Consider the following 15,215-nt stretch of genomic DNA (forward strand, 5'->3'; position numbering starts at 1 on the left):
TTTTATGAGCATAATTTATCTCCTCCGTTGTGCTACCCAATTTGTTTGCATTTTCAGTCCACTCAAGTGTCTCTCTTTCATTGTGTACATCTTTTGGCCTCCCACCAACCAACCCTCCAAGTTCCCAGGAGTGTCACACAATGGCCAGGCCCCTCCTGTGCCTCATTTTTCGCATGACATTTTTGTCCCCTTATTTCTGCACTGCCCCTGCCCCTCCCCTGCTGCAGACTCACAGCTCCTCAATGGCTCATGGTTTATTCAACAGCAAAGCTGAATTTCTCTTTTCCTTCTCTTTTTCCACTTTCCCCTCCTTTTGAAAATAGAGGCTGGTCAATAGATGCCACTCTGGCAGCTCTGGAGAACAAAGTTCACTTGCAGCAAATCTTTGTGATCGTATCTCCATGGGGCAAGAGTTTGGTGACCCTGTGGGGCTCAGTCCCAACCAGCAGCTCACACATGGGGCCCCCACAGAATCTTGTAGCTCCTTCAGCCATGGAAAGGGACAAACACTTGTCCTCTATTAGCTTGTGACACCAAAGCTTCATCCACAACTCTCCGTGGAGGTGTGAGATGATTCCTCATCCCTGGAACAATGGCATCTTTGGTTTGCTCCTACTCCAAACTTCCTGGCCATTTCTGACCCCCAAATCCTCCCATGTTCTTGCTTGTGGGTCTGACTGCAAGGATTAGCTAAAACTGAAAACTGCTAATCCACATTATGGAAATTCAAATCCTTGCTGCTACATTTAGTAATTTCAAGGAAGTTTAATCTGGCAGGACTCAGAGGTGACTCCAGACAGTGACAACAACATCTGGGCACCACCTCTTCCTCCAGCCTGGTGACACTGCAGCAGGAAGATGCAGCATTTCCTTCCTTATTGTAGCAGGACCCTGTTTCTGATGGGTTCTGATGAGCTCTCAGCCCTGGCCTACAGCTGAACCTGGGGTTTACTGCTTCATTCCCACTGGGTGTGCCAGGATTGGGATCCTGGGATTTCCGATAAAAAATCTGGACAGTGTCTCAGCACCAAACCCCAGAGCTCCATCTGAAATACCCTTTGTTTAGAGGTTAGCGGCCAAAACTGGGAGTGAGGAACTTTACAGGGCCAAGGGAGGCTTCATAGGGAAAAAAAGTTGGCAGCCATGAAACCTGGGATACATCTCATGCAAGGAAAGCATCCTACAGGATACTGCGCCGCCACCTCCTGTCACTGTGAGCTGCTCCAGAAATTCATCGTACTCGAAATGATTCACTCAAGTATCCATTCAGTCTCAGTTCATGGATTGCAGAGCCTTTATTGCACACCCATATATTTAGCACTGGGATAGTTCTCAGCAGTTCTAACACCCCTGTCATCTAAGGAATAAAACAAAGAGCCATTATTCATCACAAGGGAGACACAGTCTTTATTGTCTGAAGCCATGGCAGTTTTTCTATCACCCTATCTATTCTTTCTCGCTGTCACACAACTCAGCTTTAAGCTGTCTCAGTGGCAGCCCTGGAGGCCCAAATGTTTTGTAGCTTCTCCCAGTGAAGTGCCCAGCTAATGCTGTGCTGGACTGACCCCAAGCTCGCAGGAGCAGGAAGGAGAAACCTTTCCAGAAAAGCTTGAGGTGGACATTCATCTCTGCTAAGTCAGGAGTAAAAGCCAGGCAGGGTTATTTAACGACATGGGGAAGCACAGTTACACAAAGAGATGGATGGATGTGAGTTTTGGGCACTGATTATTCCCAGAAGATTTGGAGTTTGGCCCCGGCCTGATGGTAGCGCTGTGCTGGCTGTAGGACACACCAAGCTGTGCACATCACCTGTCCCAGCCTCCCTGCAGCCCTCCCAAACAGCCTCAGGGTATTCTTGGGGGATCTGTGTCCAGCATGCAGCTGGAGGAACCAGTCTGGCTCTCTGGATCTGGATATCTGGGGATTAATACCTTGGGATCCAAACATGAACCACCCTCCACCTGCTTAGCATCTGCCTGACTTGCTCTATGCCTCTGGGAAAAGCAGGCCAGATTTGGGGCCACAAGACCCCCTCGGGCCGGATTTGGGGCCACAAGACCCCCTCAGTGGTGCAGATGAGCCTGTTAAATGCAAAGAAAGCAGCACCATTCAGAGAACCAACCACATCAGGGTCTCCTCAGGCTTCAGGAGCATTTGAGGCTGAGCCTGTGTCAGCACAAGGCAGGACAAGGAGTAGAACACACCTCTCTGAGAAGGTGCTGTGCAGGAGCTCTCACCAGATGTTTGCAGTAAGGCAAATTCATCCTTCCCTTGGATGTCTCTGCTCAAAATAATGAGATGGGAAACTTGGAGATCCACAATCCTAAAAAGCGCCAGATATCTGAAAAAAAAATTGCACTTTCCCAGCTTTTTAATTTGTTTTAAGGTTGGCAATCACATCTCCAAGCATCCAAGCTCACTTTTCTCCACATGCTTAGACAGCAAAGGGCACAAAACAGCCTGTGAACTCCCATCACACTTCTCCCAGCACCCGCTCTGCTCCCTGCTGAACAGCCAGCAATCTCCCAGGCTAATTAGCCAAACGGTATTCTGCACATATTTAGCATTTCTGAGTAATTAGGATAATCAGATTTCTCCCCTAATTCTGTACATCTACAATACAAGCAGGTGTATTGCCTTTCCCACAATGGCAGCACAAGAAGAGTGTTGTCTGCTGGAGCCAGGGGTGCCAGCAGCCTGTCAGAGCCCATTCCCATCTCCCACATGGAAATCTGGGATTACCAGCAGCCATGGGGAATTGGGAACTGGGTTTGTGTTGGCTAAGCAACCAGTAGTTCAGATGTTCATGCACGTTATCTAAGTGCACAGTCCTCAAATCTGGCCAGAGATGCAGATGTTCCCTTCACTGTCCCCCAGGGATCAGGGATCCCTGCAGGTGAACAGCAGGTGCTTGGCCCTCAGAACTGTTTTGGGTTCTGGGGAGGTTCTGGGAGTCTGCCCAAGACTCAGGACTCAGGTCTTGGTCATTCTCCAGCAGGTTCATCAGCCCATGGGCCTGGTCCTTGTCTCTGTGAACCTGTGAGCTGGCAACCACTTGTCTCTGGTCTGTGCCACTTCCAAGCTCTCTTGAAATTAATGACCTCAAAAGAAGGTCCAAGACAGTCAGGCCAGGCCAGCTCTTTCCTGTCCTGCTGAGGTGGATCTTTGATTAAAGAGATTTTCCTCTAGCCAGCTTCACTCAATACTTTGTTCTCAGTGAAGAAGAAGAAATTTGGGGTTTTTTTTAAGTGCCCATACTCATGGTTCACACATCCTAGTTCAAGGAGCATTTGGATGTGGTGCTTTCATGGGAGCTCTTAAAGGAGTGCCAATGATCCAGCATCTCTCAAAGAAGGAAAGGCTGCTGCCAACCCTCACAGCACAGAGTTACACTCTCCCAAGTAACTGGACCATAGCAGTAATATTAAGCAAAGACCCTGCCATGTTCCCTCTGCAAAAACACCATCCATCTGCTGAGCTTCAGGCAGGGAAGAAGTTTGCTTGGAGACCTTAGAGTAGAACCCAGTGTACTCTCAACTCAAAGAAGCCATTTCTAACATGCAGGACAATGCTCTTGTTGTAGTACTGTAGAATAACATCCAAGATTCCTAAATATGAACAAACCTGAGTAGGGCCAGGACTTAAGATTCCTCCTGATCTCCAAGTAGGTCAACCATGCTGGTACTGAGATTGAGCTCTGGTTACCACAGAGGTAATGTTCAGGTGGAGCTGAAGACAGACAGTGACAAACTATTAATTGTGGGGAGCCTGTTTTTCCATGATGGATGACCACAGCACTCAGAGCACACCATGCAAGGCTACACTCAATATTTTATAAGTTGTGTGTGGGTAATAAAATGCTCCATCCCCTTCTTTAGTGTCCTCTATCTCACCTTCCTGCTCAGATGAAATGGTGCTCACAGATGAACTATCCCCAGGGAACTGCACTTGGAAAATATAAATCAGCACCAAATGCTTTCATGGGTCCAAGGCTGTTGTCAGGGTCACCACAGACACAAGACAGGTCCTGGTCCCCTGAGAAGGGTCACAGGAAGCATCTTCCCAGGTTTTGTATATTTGCTATAACTGTGTATTCATCTGAGCACCTAAATCCATTTTTATAAGGTCTTAGGACTTCAGGAGAAATGAAACTGAGCTATCCTCAGTACTGTTCAATTCTTGTTCTTTCCTCTTAGCCCAGGAGAGCAGTTGGCCAAGTGCTCCCCAAGGAAGGCCAGAGTGTGTCCTGTATCATTCTGACCTCAGGTCAGGGATGTCCCAGGTCACAGGGATGGCACAATGACAGGGCACCCCACTGCTGGGCACTGGGATGGCTCTGCTGCTGCAACGGGGACAACCTGTGCTCCCACACCCCTGAACATCAGGGCTGGGCACACTTCTGTGTGCTTGCTCTGCTGGTTCAAAAGAGCATGATGAGGATCCTTGTTTTCCTGAGTTTTGAGCACTGGAGAGAAAAATGGAGGGTAAAAAAAAAAAATAAAGGGAAGAAAGCAGATATTTTTCTAGCCAGAGAGAGCCTGGGGAGCAGGTGGGAAGCTGCCTGCAGGGCTGGCCAGTCGCTGAGAGGTGGCAAAGGAAGCTGGCACAGCAAGTTGTGACGTCTGCCCGCCTCGAGCAGGTGATGGAGACAAGCTGTTGCCACAATTCCCACAGTATATTTTCATTAGGCCCAGGCAGATGGCAGCTGAGGTCACTGCTTCCACCTCATCATCCTTTCAGCCCAAAGGTGTCAGGGAATCTGACATCTCAATTACTAAACCTGGAATCACCCAAGCAGCACCTGATGGACGATGGGGGAAAGGGGACCAGAAAAGCTGCGCTCCTGATTTCCATGAATTCTCACCTTTGAGAGAAAATCTGGGAAGTGTGCTTCCCTGATAAACAACATATTTGTGTCCAACATTCTGACACAAACGCAGCTGTGCTAAGAACGAGCCACCGACACCAGGAAAATGGCAATTAGGTCCTTGTGGAAAATAGACCAAAAGCCAACCCTTGGAAAAGACATTTGATGTTAATGAGCTACAGCAAAGTCAAGGGAGGAGATATTGATCCTGCCCCAGCAGAGATCTGCTGCTCGCTCCTCCACAGCCTGTGAAGCCTCAGAACACAGAACAAAATAAAACTTCTTTTCTTCACAAGGACTCTCAGATGTGGGGCCAGGGCTTCGCTAAGGCAGGAGGAGCCAGAGCAACACCACCATTGACTTTTCTGCGCTCAAGGTGAGACACAATTCTGACATGCTGATGAGAACCAGCAACCCTGCTGAAACATCATCTCAGAGATTTCTGCCAGATATTTCAATCATTTCCGTTTTTCTCCTCCTTATTATTACCACCCTCTCTCCTATTATTACCTTACTACTACTGATTCTCAACTTTTTACTCCTGTTAATCGATACTTTTGTAATCCCTACTATTATCCCTGGCAAGAAGAAGGTGAAATAAGATTCTGACTCTTACCAAAGATCAATAAACAAATGAAGCAGAAGTTGTTTATTCTTAGTCTGAAATCTCATGAACTTTAAGGTAATATTGTGACTCTGGAACAATTTCGAAATATCTCAGATTCCAATTTCCACTGGGCGTTTATTCATTGAGTTTCCTTCTGCAACAAAAATACCCCAAACCACTGTGAGCAGATGAGTCACTGCAGCAAAGCACCACCCTGAGCAACACCCAAACCTGTGCTTTCCCTTTGAGGATCCTTCTCCTTAAACCCCACCATGAATTGGGTCTGGGGGAGACATGATGATGTCAGAGATATTTGAAAGGTGAGAACCTCCAGGGTTCACAACCCCAATATAACAAAACTACAACAAACCAGCTTCCTTTTGGGGAGACGTTTCAACTTTTTTCAGAAGTGTTTTCAAGCTTCTGTAAAAGTTCAAAATATTTGGGGTTTGGCACAATAAACACCCCCATCATTTTCAGCAAACATTGCTAAATGCCAAGGTATTTTCTTCTTTCTTTGTCCAGAAATGTCATTTTTTCCCTCCTCGTGTTCTTGAGACAGGGAAGGGGTGAAGAATGTGCTGCTTTTGAGACAAAAGTTTCCACTTGGTAGAAAACTCTCTTTCCACCAAACTGAAATGCAGAGACACGACCTGTGCAGTTGGGTGTGCTCATCACATCAACTGCGGGAGGAGTGGGGACAAAGGGAACATTAAATCACAAATTATCCCTGGTTTTCAGGGGGGTGGGGTTAACAAGAAAGAAAGGTTCAGTTCTACTGACCTCAGACCCAACGTTTTGTTAATGGGAAAGGCAGGGCTACAGCTGGGGCACTTGCTGCTCACTGGATAATACGTATTTTCTTATGTGCTCAAAAAGCAATGGGCTAGTCCAAGGTTTTCCTGGAGGAAAAGAGATCACAATCTGGCCTTTGTTATCCAGTTTGTTCTCCAAGAGTTCATACTCGAGGGCCCCTGGAGCAGATTCTTGGAAGAGCTCCACTTTGCACCCCAGCCAAAATGATCCGAGTTTCCATATATTATTAGCACACAATGGAGCAACGTCAGCTCCCTTAACCCCACACCAGCCAGAGGGAGAGGGTCCCCATCAGGGAAAATCAGCTCCTTGTCTTCTTCTACTGAGAGGAAAATGGGAAGCCAAAGGAGCAGAGAGTGACTGGGAAAAATCAGAGACACTGACAAAGACACTGTGTCAGCTGAAATAAAATCCCAGTTCTCCAAGGAGAGTTGACTTCAACACCACCCTGCCCTCAGCTGCTTTTTTGGCTTGGCTTTGGCCAAGTTTCATTCCTGGTCTGAGTGGCTTTGGTTAGAGGACACAGTTCCTGTGAGTCATCTGCAATCTCCAGCACCATCATAGGAAAGGCGGATGTGGGGAGCCAGGAGACCTGGGCACGTCTGAAACACAGACCCTAAACTGCTCCTCCCTCGTTCTTCCCTTGTGCTGCAGAGTACTGACTCCAGCTGCTCAGGAAAACTGGGGGAAGAAAAGAAAAATCTCATACAAAAATTTAACTTTTTGTAAGAAAAGCTCCACCATTCCAAAATTAAAAATGTTTGCCAGCACAGCAAACATTTGCCAGCACATTTTTGACTTTTCGCCAAAATATTCTGGCCAAAACTTGGGAGAAAAAGTCAGGATTGCCTATGGAAAGCAGATACTTCTCATGAAAATATTCATTTAGTCAAATCCCCAGGTTTCTACTGAAAGTCAGCTTCAGTGGAAAATGCTGACGAGCTCTATTATTGGTACAGCTTTAATTTTCCTTTGTCTGGAACAGACACGGAGAAGACAGCATCTGTCAGACGCAGCCTTCAGTCTTACGTTATTATTTAGACTGGAATATTGTTCAAGGACTCCAGGATAGGTTGGAGCCATCACAGAGCTGGGTGCTGTGCACATCCACCAAAGACGGCCCTTTCCCTGGAGGGGTTAGAATTTAAGCATAAGCCATGGAGAAGATAAACAGCTGGGGAGAGCACAAGGTAATTTTGGAGGGGTCCTGAGCAGCGTGATGAGCAAAGGGACGCTGTGCTTCCCCTTGCACCTGCTCTTCCCCCCAAGGCTTTGTGCTCAGCCACACCGCAGCTGTGCAGGCTCACAGCTCCCCCAGGGCAGTCTGACTCTGCCCTGGCTCCACAGGCAGCTGCACAGGAGGGGAGAGACAAGTTCTGCTCTCCTCTCCCAACCTCCAGCCCAAACGATTCCCAGAGAGGAGAGGAGAAAGCCAAGCAAGGCATTTCTACAGCGCCCAGACACTGCAATCCTGTGTCCTCCTTACCCTGGAGAGGGACATGCTCTGCCACCCTCCCTCTTGCAGCCCACGTGTGCTGATGGATCAAGTGACAGAATCAGAATCACAGGGTGGTGTGGGCTGGAAGACACCTTAAAGATCATCTCATTCCAACCGGCAGGGACATCTTCACTATCCCAGGCTGTTCCTAGCTCCATCCAACCTGGCCTTGGGCACTTCCAGGAATGGGGCACCCACAGCATCTCAGGGCCTCACCAAGCTCACAGGGGAGAATTTCTTCCCAATATCCAATCTAAGCTTATCCTCTTTCAATTTAAAACTATTCCCCCTTGCCCTATCACAACACGCCCTTGTAAAAAATCCCTGTTCCAACTATTTTGACTTACACTTCATTTTTGCCCAGATCTGGCCTTCCCATGGCATCCCACTGCCAGTCTGCCACACTCCCCTTCTGCCCTCACTCCTCATGTGCTCTGCATCATTTTATGCCTCAATCAAACCAATACAACCACTTCAAGAGAGTAGTTAGGGAAGGATCTGTGCTGGTTTCAAATAGCTTCCAGAACTGGTCACCCTCTTCTGTAAGAGATTAAAAAGGAATCACTAAGAAAGGAGCGAGGCAGAAAGATAGCAAGAGGAAATAAATAAATAAATGTATATAGTTACTTTTGGTTAGTCTCAATGTGCAGTCCCGTCCCAGGGTGCCTTGTTCAGTGCTCATTTGAAGTATTAGTCACTTTTTCCATTAGAAGCTGTTATTCTAGAGGGATTTATAATGTATCTGTAAAATTGTCTCCAGGCTTTGCTTGGGATCTGAGCTCTCAATCCATGGACAGAATGTAAAGAAACTACAGTTGTTTGATTTATAGGGACAGGGCACAGGGAACGAGGGAATTTTTCCATGCTCAGTGGAAATAAATTCACATAGTGCCTCCGGTGCACAGGCACTTACTGCTCCAGAAATTTCACCAGCTGGGTGCAATCTCACACTGGCCAAGAGGAAAGCAGCAAATCAATGATTATTTAATATCTCCCTGCCCGAGACCCAGCCCTGGTCTGTGGCTCCTCACCAGGACCCACCCAGCCCACTGGTGGGTGTGACAGCCTCATACCACTCGGGTTCAGAAATCCTGCTCTTGGCAAAACTTTGTCAGTTCTAATTCCTACAAGGGGCATTCCTTAACCCACTACAGAGGCTCCCTGATAGAGAACCTCATGATTTTTTTCCTGGGGAGGCCTATGGCTCATTTAAACTTTGCTCTTGTTTCTCAATATGCACCTGCCCAAAGGCTGGGAGGGATGAGGAAGGGCTGGTGGTCTGCTGTAGGTGACAACAGCTCCTGCATGGCAGAGGTGTTTGGAAAAAGTGAGAATGGGGAGGTGACAACCCCTTTGGGAATCACAAACCCTGGAAAAACATCCCAACACTTTGCTGATGGTCCTCCTCCATGCCATCCATTGCTGAGGATAAGCCCTTTTGCAGGGTAGCCCTGACCTCGGCCAACTTTCACCCAAACTGCTGCTGGAGGTAGGGCTGGACAGGGAAAAGGGGAAGGACTGGGGACAGGGATGCACACCAGGACAGAGGGAGGGAGAGCCAGAACCTTCTTGCAGCTTCCTGCAGCACCGCTCAGCAAAGCACCGAGCCCAACGTGGACGCCTCAAGGAAACAATAATCTAAAATTGGAACACGGCAAATTATTTATTCAAACTACAGCCTTCCCTCCCCCCTTGATTAGCAAACCGCTGGGGAGTCAGCCCTGATTTTCTTCAGACAGATGCAAACGCTCTCCTCCTCTCCCTGTGCCACGAGCTCAGCCCGAGGGGGGCTGAGGAGCTCGTTGGTATTCGCATTGTGTAGCAGCTCCTTCAATTCACACGTTGTTCTGCTCTCCGGCTGGAGCACAAACTTTTTCTTTGGGAGCACACACTGCAAATGATGAATTTGTTTGTTTTCTGTCTTTTTTTTTTTTTTTTTTTCCCAGGGAAACATTTTGACTGCAGTGTGCAAACACTTCCCCACACACTCACTCAACTACTTGCACCTAATAACAAAACAATCTATATGAAGCATTGCAACTCAGATCCCTGATTCGAGTTTTTTTGGGGGGTTGTTTGTGTTTCCATTCATCATTTATATAAAAAGCCCTATGAAGCTTTGAGGAGCAGACACGAGAACGGGTAGCAGATCTCGGGTATGCTGCAGAACTGAAGTGGGAGATCCCAGCACCGAAATCCTCTCCCCATTTAAGTCAGAGGCAAAACGTCCACACGAGAGCCAGAATTTCACCCCTGGGACTTCGGCAGTGGGAGATACAGAGCTTGGCAACAAACAGGGAAGGCTGTGAAGGGTTCAAAGTATCAAATGAAGCTGAGCAGAGACATGAGAGGAACAAAGGAAGTTCACGTCACTATAATTTATTGATGATCTTGGCCTGATTGCTTCAGTGTTTTGTCTTAGCAGAGCCAACCCTGGGCAGCAGCGAGTCCTGCACGTCACTTGGCCGTGCGGATGTGGAAGTGATGTGATGATTTACAAAGTTTGCTTCATTAAATAATAAAGTAAATAAAAAAGCATCACGCTGGATCTCACCCTCACCCAAGCTCTTGCTGGGAACTGGACAGGATCTCCTTTCCTCATCCTCAAAAGAGCACAGCTCCAGAAATTCCCTCACCATAGCTCACATTTTTCCAGCTCTACCAATTCACCCAGCAAGTGCCATGGGAAATTGCTACAGCTGAGGCATCCAAACTTGCTTAAGAATGAGCCAAACTGATTCTTTTCTTCAAGGAGGAGGGTCTTAAGGAAAATAAAATGCTGGGGGTTCTTTGTCCCTGTATCTTGGATACAAGAAAACTCCCACGCTTGTCAGAAATCAGAACAGCACCAGCAGCTCATGGCTTTTTCTTTTTCTCATTTCCCCCCTTTTCTTTTCCCCCAGTGTGTGAGTGTGTGCTTAGAGCAGGATGACATAGTGATGGGTTTAAGAGACAGTGAGTGCTGAGACGCCAATTTCTAACGTAATACAGGGTACAGCTTCTTTCTTGTGTGATCACGGGTGAAAAATCAAAAGAAATAATCCAGGAGACTAAATACACTCCCCAGCCATTCAACTCACTCATAAATATGCTGAGCAAGACGCTTTGTGCAAGAAAACCTCATCACTTCTATTCTGTATTTTGTTTAACGATGAGTCAAATCCTCCACACTCATCTTCCGATTTTGTGCTAGTCTGGGTTCACAGGGGTGCATTCCCACCCTCTTTCCTTTCAATTTTAAGCTGATGGGTATAATTTCAAAACTAGCAGGTTCTCAGTGTCTCTCTCCCACCTTCAGTCCTGTGTTTGCTCCCTGGCTCTTTGCAGAAAAAGAAACGTTGTCACAGCACCCAATTCCAAAACAAAGAGTTTTAACTAACTCACCCCTTGGCACCAGCAAACTATTCAAAAGAACTTTGCAGGAAGCCTGTGCCCTTTCCTGCGCGCTGCTAGCGCTCCAAAATAAAGCAAATTTGGGAGAAGTCAATGAAATTAAAATCCTGGATGCTGTCATTTCCTTTTTAAGACTGGAGGAGCCCTGGAGCCCATTAGCTATTGACAAGAAGGGGACCCTCCAGATCCAGGCTGGATGCGCAGACACTCAGGGAACAACCAGACCTTTGTTTATCATCTATGCAGATGTCATAAGGACCAGGAACCCGCACCCAGCAGGGACCGACCCGTGCCCACCAGGGACCGCACTCTCCACACACTGGGAAGTTTATTCCTACAGAAATATATGCACGTCAATAGGCACATTCTATCTAAGCACTTCATCCCGAGGAGGTTTGAAATAACTCCTTCCAAGCCAACACAAACCCCAGCAGGGTGGGATGCGGGTGACCAGGGTGGGATGCGGGCGGACCTCTCCATGAAAGAGGCTGAAGGTACCGATATGTTTTGGCACGGATGAAGTTTGGTTTGCTTTGCAACATCGCCACCGAGCCGCCGAGACTCCTCTCACAGAGTAACATTCTTCTTTTTTTTCAGTTGTATTTTATAAGAACAAACTTATTAATTGAAAACTATTTTCCCCCCCGTTTTGTTGAGTTTTAAGCATCAGTAAATCCCCCTCGGCGCAGCAGAGCGTTCCCGAAGCGCAGCCCGACATGCCTCCACCTTGCTGCTCCGAGCCGAAGTTGCGGAGGAGCGCAGCCCTGCCCGGGGCAGCGGGCACCGAGGCGCTTTTGTTCCCGGTCCCGGGGAGCCGAACCCGCAGGTCCCCGGCGGCTCCCCCCGACCCCGAGCGCCTCCACTCACCAGCTGCAAAGTGCAGAGGAAGATGAGGGTGCAGCGGCCGGTGCAGCATCCCATGGTCCCCGAGCAGCGGGGGCAGGGCAGGGCAGTGGCCGCGGCCCCGCCGCCGCCCTGGGCTCGGCTCTGCCCGCTCCGCGCCCGCGGAGGTCGCTCGGTGTCGCTCGCTCGGTGCCGGCTGCCGGAGCCCCTCCGGGAGCCGGGGAGGAGGCGAGTGGGGCCACAGCTTAAAAGGGCAACGCTCCGGCGGCGCTGCTGTCCCGCAGGCTGGGCGGGCTGGCGGGGCGGGGGCTGCCGCCAACGCCGGGATGCGCCCCCCGGGCCCCCGCAGGCGCGCTGGGATGCTCCGGGCCCGGGCCGGCCCTCCCCCGGGAGGCGGGGGCAGCTCCGATTCCCCGGACCGGGCAGCCCCTCCTTTCTCTCTTGGCTGGACGAGGGGCTGAGCGGTCCGTGTTGGGACAGAGGGCTGTGCTGGGCAGGTGTGCGTGCGGGACACACGGTCTGTGGAGCTCCTCTTTCACAAATGCTCCCCCGTACAGGTCCTGCTGCGTTCACCCTGGACGTTACGATGCCCCAAACTAACCTAAAATGCAGTGTTTTTTCCCAAAAATTTGCCAGAGAAGGTGCACATGGAAGACAAACTCCTAAAGGGCGATAAGACACGGGTTTCTTTCAAATGCACATTTGTGGGTATTTTAAAGTACACAGGCTTGAGAAGAAATCCCAGCTGACTGGGAGCAGAGGGAGCTAGGAGAGCATCGCTCTACTTCCAAAAAGTGCTTCTGTTTGAGCACCACTCGCTGTACCCTGCACTTGTAGAAAAGCAAGTCAGTCGACTTTAATTGTGAACAGCAGAGCAAACCCACAAGCTTTTCCTTGCCGAGTCCTTCCCATTGCCACCCCTCCCGAAGGAGAAGCAGGATCCACAAGGCACGGCTGATGCCAGCCTCGGGAGCAGGTCACACACCACACGCCCTGGCTGGGACAGACTTGCTGCTAAGCTCTGCACAACAGGATAAGAAGCTTTGGGAGAGCCTCATCTGGTGACAAGGTCGTCTCTTTGCAACCTCCGGTGGCTCTGGCGTCTGCACAACAGTTTGTTCTGTCGCCTCTGGCTGTCCCTTCTTCCTCTGAAACAAGTCAGGGTTTCATTTCTGCCTCCAAAGCCGGGTGTGACTCCCCACCAGCAGCGATCAGCTCCACTTTCATTCTAAATAAGCACAGCCCGCTGCTCCTTGCAGTGGGGTGAGAAGGAGGTGGCAGCTGAAATCATAGCAGCTCTATCATTTCACCCGAGGAAAACTGCCTGCCTATACCCTAAGGAAGCAGGATTGGTTCTCAAGTGCTAGGAATGTTTAAAACCTTATATTAACAACATTATTGTTATTCACATCAGCCACAGGGAGAAACAGAACAAACAAACAAACAAAGTCTGAATACCTGAGATTAGAAGGCAGACTCTGAATTGATCACAAATCCTTCTGGTTTTAAATGGTAAAATATATTGATTATCTGACCTGTGCACTGTGCATAACCAAGGCATCAATTAATGCAGTCAGGTACAATAAAACACAATTTTATTACAGGTGAAAGAAAAACACCCAGAGAATAAACCAATTTATTTCACCCAGAAAACTGTGGACTGAGGAAGCTTTGGCAGTATTCGTATTCCCCAGAAGGTGGATTTTGAATGGAAAAGGCAACGGAGCAAAGATCAGTTTATTTTTTCATGAATGCAGATAAAACATTCCTTACAAACTGCACAGGGAGGTCTCACTCTGCACTGTAGGGTCAGGCAACTGACATCAGAATTAGAACAGGAGCTCAAGTCAGGCAAAAGAAGCCTGGGGTTAGGCTGGACTTGTTACATGCTCCGGAAACTGCTGGAATCAGCAGGGGAAAACTGGGATACAGCCATGCAGGGCAGAACCTGGCTTTCGTGCCAGCTCTTAAGGTTTTCTGTATCTCTTGTTCCACCTCCTGCTTCTAAAACCCTCCTGTAGGCATTGCTATTTTCCAGCTCAGTTGTACCACAAAGGAGACACAGTGTGAGACTGAAAGGTATTGCTGCTGAAAGGAGAAGTTTGACAGAAATAGGATTTTTTTCCACCTGCACTTTTATCTTGGTAAGCTCTGCAGAAACCAAGCATGGCTTGGCTAGGACTCCACATGCATGTGAAGGAAAACACAGACTTTCCCGAGTTTTTTAATAAGGGTGAGACCTTATTAAATAACACATATATAGGAATAACACAACCTGTATTTCAAAGAGAGACTTAAAACTCCCAGAGCCTGATACTGTAATCTTCATTCATATGATTTCTTATCTGTGTATCTGACCATCTGAGTTCCTGCACGAGTACTGCAGGACCACACATCTGCCTTGAAAGTTTAATTCATAAAACAAATTACAACTTTAATTTAGCAAAAAAAGAAAGACAACTGAAATTTCTCAGTTCCTGGATTTTGTATTTCCTTAAGTATAAACTCACCCTCAGCTTTTGACAGATGAAATGTTGCTTCAATAGTCCAGTCTGCATATTAAGACGGATTTTGCTTGATTAAGGGGTTCTGGATGGTGTCTGAGGGATTCTTAGTAGGGATATTGGTGCACAGGGATATGTGTACACAGAGCAGGGCAAACACAGGCAGCTGCATCCCTCACCATCAGGAGAGGACCAAGGACAAAGAACTGGTCAAGCGGTCATTACTGCAGCCCTCTCCAAATACCAGGCCACAGGGATATTTAAGAGATCCTGGTTGTTTCTTTTATCCTCCTTTAATTCCTGAGGATGTGCCTGTAATTTAACATTCTGATGCATATCCTGACTTCATGGAGGGAATGGAATCCCCCCATGGGATGGGAAACAGCCTCAGGTTCAAATGATGCTCCAAAGGCTGAATGTCCCTATTCTTAGATAGTGCTTGAATCAAGAGCTTCTTCCCATCCAAATGTATTGTTACATGGATCCAGCTGCATTACCAGGGGTGATTAGCCTTAGATACTGGGACCTTATTGTCACCTGATTACATCCAAATTTCTGGGAGAAGTCACAGGTTAACTTTAGAAGAAATGAGGAAACAAAGTTAGCACGCTTGAAACAAAGCAGCAGTACCTTACCACAGCTTGTTATCTCTAATACCTGCAGCTTCCTCGCTCTGACAGATCAAGA

General features: G+C 48.1%; 1 protein-coding gene across 2 annotated transcripts in view; it reads right to left on the reverse strand.

The window, feature by feature from the left end:
- Positions 1-12,394, reverse strand: part of NKAIN4 (sodium/potassium transporting ATPase interacting 4) — a 49,482-nt gene extending 37,088 nt beyond the window's left edge. For both annotated transcript variants that reach the window (XR_009278860.1, XM_058850792.1), the window contains exon 1: positions 12,049-12,394. Coding sequence is in view for 1 of the 2 variants with exons in the window: in XM_058850792.1 (XP_058706775.1) it covers positions 12,049-12,102 (54 nt within the window). In the remaining variant the exon portion in view is untranslated. The remainder of the gene's footprint in view (positions 1-12,048) is intronic.
- Positions 12,395-15,215: the final 2,821 nt, after the last annotated feature.

Source organism: Poecile atricapillus, chromosome 15, assembly GCF_030490865.1.
Source record: "Poecile atricapillus isolate bPoeAtr1 chromosome 15, bPoeAtr1.hap1, whole genome shotgun sequence".
NCBI lineage: Eukaryota > Metazoa > Chordata > Aves > Passeriformes > Paridae > Poecile > Poecile atricapillus.